Here is a 9382-nt window from a genome sequence, read left to right as displayed (position 1 = left end):
CCTCATCTATACATTGAAAGCTGCCATTTTATTTCATATTTAGAGAATCATATGTTGGAGGAGCTGCAAAAATAATATGTATTAGTGTATGAAACACACAGTTAAATATCTGACTTACGCTGTTCCGAAGGCAAATTTCCACTTGGCATACTAGCATCTTGTGATTTTGAATAATCTGAAAAATCATCATTACTGTCAATTAAGTTTCAGTTTTCAAATGTATGTAAATCAATTCAAATTTATTAGCATGATTCGTGCATTAGTTAATTTATAAGAAACGAATGTTTCATATAAAAAGCTACACCGATATAGGGTGTCCCACCGGGAACTGCGTCGATCGATAAATAGGAAAGTACTGCTCCGAAAAATTTGAAAACTTGGCAACACAACTAAAATATCTAGAACTCTCCAGCACTTCCGCTTATACTGGAAGTCGACACCAACTTCGTTATTTTAAATGGGACTCCCTAAATATTATTGCATTTTCGTATTCAACGTGAAAATTGAGGGTCACCTTATTATATATTCCCTATACCCAGTGGTCATAGATTTTGAAATATTAATTTTTAAAGAAAAAATTTGATAGATACAAGGGTTCGCGGAGATGCTAGTAACTCTTTTCAGGAACGTGATATCAAGCGGATTTTTGGTACATGTAAAGAGCATATGTAACAATACATTATGGTATACCAACAAATTAAAACATTTAATACTAGGTCTTTTATTTTTGCCGTTAATTTTTGATAACTTCAAACAGCTATAACTTTGTTAACTTAAATGGAACACCCTATATTTTTTACTGTCGTGCAGACTGAAATTTTATTTCAAGTCATATAATCATTGTTAGGATTGCCGTTACTACTTTTAGAGATATTTACAATTATCTATTTTTTGGACAGTTTTTCTCATATCAGACCTGTTGTCAAATTCACCATGACCAGAAACAATTGAAATAACATAACATTTGTCAAGTTAGTTGTCAAATTATTGTTGTGTCTGAATATTTTTTGCCGAAAATTTAAATAAAAATGCCTGGGGATTGTTTAAATTATACTAATGAGGATTATTTTAATTTATAACTCCTAGGTATAGGGGATATTTAATAAAATGACCTTTAAATTTCATGTAGAATCCGAAAATGCAATAATATATGGGGTATCCCATTTAAAATAACGAAGTTGGTGTCGACTTCCGGTATAACCGGAAGTGCTAAAGTTCTAGATATTTTAGTTGTGTTAGCCCCAGGGACATTGCCATGTTGCCAAATTTTCAGTAGTACGATAGATATCGATTGACGCAGTTCCCGGTGGGACACCCTGTATATTACAACTCACAAATAATGTCTAGTAAATTGTTAAGATCAGTTGTCAGCAGAATCATCAGACATAGACGTTTCAAACTGATTAGTTCTCATCTCATCATTATATCATAAGNGGCCGTTACGTGAGAGCGATAAAGTAAGTCATAGAAATCCGTGCGATAGAGAAAGATGGCTATAATGGAGGCGTCTAATAGTCACCGCCCATTTCGCCCTTCCACAAATAAGATCCACTTATTGGACGGGCGAAATGGGCGGTGACTATTAGACGTCTTCATTATAGCCATCTTTCTCTATCGCACGGATTTCTATGACTTTCTTTATCGCTCTCACGTAACGGCCGATGAACCATGGGGACTTCCCAACCCTGTCTATTACTGTTAAGTCTGTCAGATATAAAATTTAGGTATCTTCATCTGCAAACATTTTATCTCTAAAGCAATTTGTTTTTCCGATGACAAATAAGTAAGTACCTATTTTTTACGTAAAAAGTCTAAAATTCTTAAAAATTATATTAGGGCTTAAAAAAGTAGATGGTGATTTATTTATTTATCTCGGGACAAAGCTTAAGGTAAATTAAATTAAATAGTTGTTTCACCAAATAACTATTTAAATTTAATGAGAAATTAAAAAAAAAATTTGAAGAAAATCCTATTTTTCAAAAAGCCCGAAAGAACAAATTTTATATAAACTTCTGACATCACTTCTACAAAATTTACCCAATTCCAAGAGATTGCCCATCATTTCTAGCATAGCCTGCTTAAATGTGAAACTAAATATAAAGTATAGAATTTAATTATTGTCAACACATAGTTTTAACTATTCAAATAGAAAAATGTCCTAATAGAAATAATCTCATAGAAATTTTAAAACAGAAAAAATAATTTATTAATTAATGATGATAATAAATTTACTACATCATTTTTCTTTTAAATCAGTTTAAAATAAAAGCTATTTCAGATGATGATTACTGTATTACATATTTACATACATTTTATTAATCAACTTTTACAATGAAACTATTACTTCTTCTTATCATCTTCAAGTAGAACATTTTCTGATGCAGCTGGAGCATTTCTAAAGTTCGGAAACTGTTCCCAAGGAGCAGAAAGATCAAACTTTCTAAACTCTTGTGCTAATTCCAAAGGTTCTAACACCACACGCTTCTTTTCATCGTCATATCTTACCTACAAATAATATAATTTCTTTAGCCTTTTAACATTTCTTGATTTGTACAGAGTAATTGCACAAATTCAACTCCAATGCTTCTTAACTCTAATCAAATGTTATACATTCATGTTTAACTTAATTGTGAGTTTATATAAAACATTTTAATTGGAAATAAGATATTAAGAAATCTTTATATATTATCAGATAAATTATTTTATACCTATTATCTGATAAATTATAGGAAACATATAATTTATTGTTATTCTTATACCGACTCAAAAAATACATTTAAAATCAAACAAACTTTAAATACATCTTTATGATATTTGTTGAGATAGAATTCCAAGAAGACCCCAGCATCACTTTCGTGGAATTAACTGCAATTGACACCCAGGATAGAAAGACAATGGCGGTGTTCAACGTTCATCCAATTGAAATGATATGGACTCAAGTTAAAAGCAACGTAGCAAAGAAAAATGTTTTATTTAAATTCTATCTCAGCAAATATCGTACAGACACAGACTGTACCAGTTTCAAAGGTTTAGATCTTCCAGACATTCCAAACGAAAGAGATTATACATAACCTAACCTGTTCATATTATCTCTTGCTGACTAAATTACAAAAGAGAAATTAGATAATTATGTAAGCAAGAGAAGAAAATATACCCCATTTAAAGTTTATTTATGCAAGTTTTGAAAGAAATATCTATGAATGTATTATAGAAACTATTCCAAAATAAAGTCTACAAGGTACATTTAAATGAAGGAGTACAGAAAGTGATACCAAATCACCAAAGTTATTTCGTTTGCAAGTAGGTGTTAATATTTTTGAAAAACATATAACATGTAAAACATAATATGCAAATATCTCAAAAGATGAAAAAGATGATTAACGCAGATTAACAAATCAAAGGTAAAAATTCACTGAATATGTATATAAACCAGAGGCAGATGCGATACTGGGAGAAGCCATCATTGAGAACCTCAGAATTTCATATAACTTGAAAGATCTCTTCTACTTTATTTAAGAAATTACTGTCATTTTCAAATTTTGTTTTAGCCTAAGATAAACTTACCATATAGTTGAATAAATTGAAAATAAATCAAAAATTGTTTCAACAGTATGAAAAATTAGTATCGTGGAAGTTGGACCTTTGATATGCCCAGCAGAAAATTTAAAATTTCTACTCTAATGTTCTTTTTTGGATTCTTAATCATTACATTGTATTTAAAATTGTCAAAGCACCAACAAATTCCTATAAATATTTCTTGTTAATGGAACAGTTTTAAAGTTTTCTATTTATTTCACAAATGATATAATTGTATAGAAATTCAGAGAATTTTTAACTTTATTTAGTTAATTTTTTGCGATCTTGCCAAAAGTTAGAAATAACATTTCTTTTAACTTGTGTGCCCTATTTCTACAAAGTGTTTCTAATTAATCTAAATCTAACCGAAAATTCTAGAGGTAATAGAACTTGAAAAATAGTAGGATTTTTTCCTGTGAATTATAAACCATAGGTTTATACTGAAATGTTGGTTACTGATGGAGACAACATTCTTAAAAAATAAATTTCACTTTATCCCTGTATCTTGAAAATAAAAGATGATAGACCCATAGTTTACAGAAAAAAATATTAAGTAAGCTTTATCATCACCAGATAGAGTTGCCAGACGTCGCGATTTGGGTGGGACGGTCCCGATTTTTAGATGAATGTGTCCCGCTTTGACACAAGGCGGGACACATAAAATCCCATATTTTCTGATCGAACCGAAATACAAAAGAATGTCTGTATATTTTCCCCAGGTATAATAAGAATTACTTTTACTCGAAGAGGATGCCGCTTTAGAAGTGTACGATTGCAAACCAACTCGCATGCCGAGAATGTATCATCTGTTGGTTGAATATTGAAACAATCCTAGTAGCCATATAATGACAAGTATTGTAGCGGCAATGTCTTCTCACCTATTTATCCCAAAATCTGGCATCCCTATCACCAGATATTCTTCTTACGTATGTATTAGGCTGCACTCAGTGGAGAAAAGTATATATTGATATACTGACAGTACAGTAGTCAAATATGTATTTTGCTTTAAATTTTGATTTTACATACTGACCAGTAAGTGACTATGTAAACACAGTGAGATGAATAAGTTCACGTATAAATTAAAAAAAAAGCTTTTACTGCCATCATCCAAACTAAACGTGTATGCTAAATTTCACCTCCATCGGTTGGGAATAACAGTTTTAAAATTCAGGTGCAAGATTTACAAAAACTCGTAAAAAGAAATATACAAAGCATTTTGCCTTCAAAGAAATATAATATAAGCTTTATGTCTTCATAACATAAAGACTCGTATATTAAATAGATAGAGAGATAGAGAGATACTTGACAGAAACGATTACAATTATTAATTTTCCTATAAATATAAGAAGTGTGTATGTTTGTTTTTATTTTGGCGATTTTGACTATCTTTTTGGGATAACCTAGCGAAATTTTGTTTGTTATGCATGTACCTAATTTTTAGCTTCTACCAGTATTGACATGTTACCGTTTTTTTATCTAGAATTAGAAAATTTATATCTATTCGGGTCTTTAACCTGGTACCTAATACCTGTATGCATTTTAAGGTTATTCAGAGATTCTAAAAAATAATATTAGGTAATTGTTATTTTTTGTATTTACAAAAACATTCAGTATACATACTTTCATCAATCAATTTTTCAATATAAAGAGTCATTTTTGTGTATTTAACATTTTTTTAAATTAAATAATAAAAACTTTTTTGTAAAACCAAATATAAAAATTTTTCCCAATTTCATCCATGGACACATTGTATTTCGTTCAATTCAGAAAATATCTCTATTATATTAAGTAAAAATACATATTCTAATTTAAAAAAAAATAACAATTATGTCGAGGTAGACGTTAAAAAAGACTAATATTAAGGGTCCGTTTCTAGTAGTGCTGGCAAAAACCAGAAAAAAGTTGAAACCGGTTAACCGGGTTCCGTAAAAACTGATTTCAGATGAAACCGGTTAGTCGAATAGTGGTTAAAACTGGATATTCTAAAACAGGTTATTCAAATAACCGGTTACTAGAATAATGGCCAAAACCGGATATCTGAAAATCGGTTTTGAAAAACTGAGAGGATATACGATGTTATTCACATATTCACAAATTTTAAATTTTAAAGTTAAATCTAATGTTAAAAATTAAAATGTTAAAACAGTTACACTTAATAAACTGTGGTTGTTCAGTTTACTATTTATATAAATGGGTTTGGTTGTTTGGTTTTCGGTGTATTTGGGTATTTGGGATTGTTGTAGGATTGTTTTTTTTATCAGTCTATGTAGCCAATATCAATAACTGCATAACACTAAGACTATATTATAGTGTTATTTAATTATTGGCTATAAAGAAAGAATCTGATTATTCGGATATTTGAATGAACAGATTATTGAATAATCGGTTATTAGAATAATCGGATATTTGAAGATTCCAATAACCGGTTTTTGGGTATCGTAAAAATTCAAATTATCCGAAACCGGTTAACTGACTATCAAAAAAACCGATTTCAGTTGCCAGCACTAGTTTCTAGTATTTTTTAGTCATTAATGCCAATATTTTAAAATCAAGACCAAAATGGCTGAGTTATAGCATGTGACAAGTTTGTTATATCCAAAATCAAAACGTATTAATTTTAATGTAATTTGTAACTTTGGGAATCACTCTCTAAAACAAACTGTTCACTGTAAGGTATACTCATTATAAGAGAACCAGACAGTATTCTACAATCTTAGGTAAAGGACATCCCAATGAAAGTTTGCCTAGTACAGAGTAAAATTCAAATAAAAACAGTTGTACTAGGTACTTTAAAGTAACAAAGCTGATTGCAACTTCCTGTAAAAACTACATATGTAACACCTTCAGATTTCATTTTTCTATGATAACTAATTTGCCACTCATCACGAACAATCTCATATATTTACCTCAACATATCCACTAAGAGGAAAATCTTTTCTAAATGGATGACCTTCAAATCCATAATCTGTTAAAATACGCCTCAAATCTGGATGGTTAGAGAAAAACACCCCATACATATCCCAGATTTCTCTTTCATACCAATTTGCTGCCTTGTAAATATCATTACAAGAGTCTATAGGAGTTAATTCATCAGTATAAGTTTTTACTCTTATTCGGGAGTTAAATCTTAAGGACAGAATATTGTAAATAATCTAAAATTTAACAGATATGTTTAATAAAAATTAATTTTATTAATTTGTCTTTAAGAAGTACCTCAAATCGAAATTGTCTACTAGGCACATCCATGCCCGCAATGTCAACTAAATTAGCAAACTGAGCATTGTGGTGATCTTTTAAGAACTGCAATACAGGTGTGATACCTTCTGGAGCAATAAGTAACTCAAGTTCATCTCCGGCTGTAATTTGCACTGTTTGAATGTATTTTGGCAAGCATTCAGCCACATACTTTCCAAAATCTTTTAATTGGTTGCGAGCAACCACATCTGCTTTTCTAACAGTAGCTAAAAAAAAATTAAATGCTTATGTATTACACTTCTATAATACAAAATACTGCAAGAAAATCTTGGAAAAATCCCTTTAAATTTGATATATTAATACCTACTTAAGTATAAGATAATAATGCTTACGTCTTGTCTCCTGCGTTACTTCAGGTGTTTCAGCTGTGCTCATTGGCCTTGTTGAGCTTTTGCATGCTACAATGATTATAAAAATATTATTTTATTTCAAAATTATGTTTTAAATAATAACCTGTTTTATTCAAGGTTCTGAACCCTATTCCTCGAAAGAGACATTGTCTGAACAGAGACATTTCCTTGAAATTTTATTTCTGTAATATTAAAATATTGTTTAGGGAATAAGTATAATTAAATAAAAACTATAATAATATAATAACCTTAATTTTCTCGTATTACTTAATCGAAGTACTTTTCTATATTCCATGATCCATGTTCCATGCATAGACCTTGGAAAATATTAGGTCTATAGTTCCATGTCATTATTATTTGTGATTATGGCACAGAATAGTAGATATAAGTAAGATATTTGTTTTCACAGATCAAGAAAAGACATANCGATATAGCGCTTTGACAGATGACGTTTAAGTTCATTTGCTATACGCTACGCCCTACGTCCAAATTTTCAGAACCAACTTGACCACGTTTTTATTTGAACGCTCGTTAGTTATTTAAGTTGGTACTGAGCATCTGGCATGGTGTTCCATGACATGTCGTTGAGGGACAACATCATGATTCACTGGTCACATGTATCTCGGTACTCATCCATGTGATGTTACATGTAAAAACAATCTTAATACATCGAGTTAATAAATAAATATATATAGTAACAAAAGCAGCTTGTTTAATATATCTAGAAGAACATAACATTTTCAACATCTATGTAAATTATACAAGCTATTATATGTATATAGCTCACTACCAAGCCACCCTCCAACCACGTAAGTCAATATTTGTTGTTTTCCGCGATCGACTAGACCTTAACAGTGGTGTAAATCTCGATTTTAGGGCTTTTTAGCACATGGTGCATATTCTGGTGTATTGTGCATCCTTTCTACCTGTCATGTCTACAGCCAATAGTTGCGGCAGAAAGGTGAATACTGGCTGATTGGCTTACAAATCGTACGACTCGGAAATTGTGGAAAATTGGGAGCTGTTGCAGTATATCGGCTGTCCCATCAAACTGCTCCGCCATTTTGCTGTACCCCGACGTTGAATATCCACAGATAAGCTGTAGTTTTAGTTATCTTTTTTCTCTTTAATTATATTGGATTTATTATCCCAACTTTTCTAAATCTATACCTATATAAATACGTTTTATTTTTAGCCTGATGAGTGATAATTCATACCAATGAAGACATTTATCGTAATATTGTCTTGATACACGTCTATTATCGTTTCTTATACTTATATATGTGTGTATGAACATATAGTTTTGTCTTGTATGTTTTTTTACAACTGTTTTTTATATAAATTAGAAAAATTATTATCACCTATTTATAAAATTCATAATTATCTTTTTATTGTCACCACCCGTGATCAGGAGCGGTTAAGTTTATACTTATAAATTATTGTTATTTGGTTGAATCTTCACACAAGTATATTTGTCGTTTCTATAATTTTCATTTCTGAAACTAAGATCCAAGTCTGATGCTACAGACGTGTTATTAAATTTATATTTTTGAATATTTTAATAGTTGTGTTTTTTCCCGGTTTTGGCATAAGCGTCCGAGTAAGTTTTTAAACTTAAAGTTTTGTAACCGGATTTTAAGTGACTTGAGAAACGTGGGTATTTAATAGGTTACTGGCGCCCTGAACTTTACAGTTCTAAATACCGCACGACCAGCTCCGACTGTGTGCTAGCCGACGTTTCTGCCACAACATCTTCCGGATGCGAATCCAACGAAAAGGTGGCAAGAGTAGATTTTGGCGCCCAACGTGGGGCCTGTTTAAAAATAAAAGTTAACTATTTTTTTTAAATATTAGTTCAACCTTTTGCTTTCTCTCTTTGATATAGAGCTTATCTGTTGTTGGTTGGGAAGTTACTGTAATGTTCTGTTAGTTTAAATTGTTTTGTTGTTTTGATAATTATCAACGTCACGACGTAAGCCACGGCTCACATTATATTGAGTATATTTCATGTTTTAGGTAGAATTAAGTAGTATAATTGTAAATATATTAATAAATTCGTAATTTTTAATACAAAATACCGATTGTGCAATACCGACGCCTACCGACGCATACCGACGCCTACCGACGCCTAACGTCGATTTTGATATTTTGTAAGATTTTGATAAAATTTTAGATTATTAATCACCTAGTACATATAAGTA

At 30.8% G+C, this 9382-nt stretch overlaps 1 protein-coding gene across 2 annotated transcripts; it reads right to left on the bottom strand.

Moving 5' to 3' along the window:
• Positions 1–2272: 2272 nt before the first annotated feature.
• Positions 2273–7495, bottom strand: LOC108915935 (NADH dehydrogenase [ubiquinone] iron-sulfur protein 3, mitochondrial). Of its 2 annotated transcripts, XM_018722096.1 has the most exons (6): positions 7430–7495; positions 7285–7363; positions 7164–7229; positions 6790–7037; positions 6483–6728; positions 2273–2505 (listed from the first exon to the last, which is right to left on the bottom strand). In XM_018722096.1, the coding sequence occupies exons 2-6, from the start codon at positions 7343–7345 to the stop codon at positions 2341–2343; spliced, it is 786 nt and encodes a 261-aa protein (XP_018577612.1). In that variant the 5' UTR covers positions 7346–7363; positions 7430–7495; the 3' UTR covers positions 2273–2340. The 2 variants fall into 2 exon arrangements, with proteins under 2 accessions (XP_018577612.1, XP_018577611.1); XM_018722095.1 differs by lacking the exon at positions 7430–7495 and having other exon boundaries at positions 7285–7423.
• Between the last annotated feature and the right edge of the window lie 1887 nt (positions 7496–9382).

The sequence above is a fragment of the Anoplophora glabripennis genome, unplaced genomic scaffold, assembly GCF_000390285.2.
Source record: "Anoplophora glabripennis isolate ALB-LARVAE unplaced genomic scaffold, Agla_2.0 scaffold1842, whole genome shotgun sequence".
NCBI lineage: Eukaryota > Metazoa > Arthropoda > Insecta > Coleoptera > Cerambycidae > Anoplophora > Anoplophora glabripennis.
Note: the sequence above shows the minus strand (reverse complement) of the source record. Positions and strands in the feature narration are given on the sequence as shown.

Bases quoted from the DNA above. Each gene is read 5' to 3' on its own strand.
- LOC108915935 (XM_018722096.1), bottom strand. From the start codon at position 7,345: ATGTCTCTGTTCAGACAATGTCTCTTTCGAGGAATAGGGTTCAGAACC. The intron at 7,038-7,163 runs GTAAGCATTATT...ATTTTTTTTTAG, and splicing joins AGTAACGCAGGAGACAAGAC to CTACTGTTAGAAAAGCAGAT. The intron at 6,729-6,789 runs GTACTTCTTAAA...GTTAAATTTTAG, and splicing joins GTAGACAATTTCGATTTGAG to ATTATTTACAATATTCTGTC.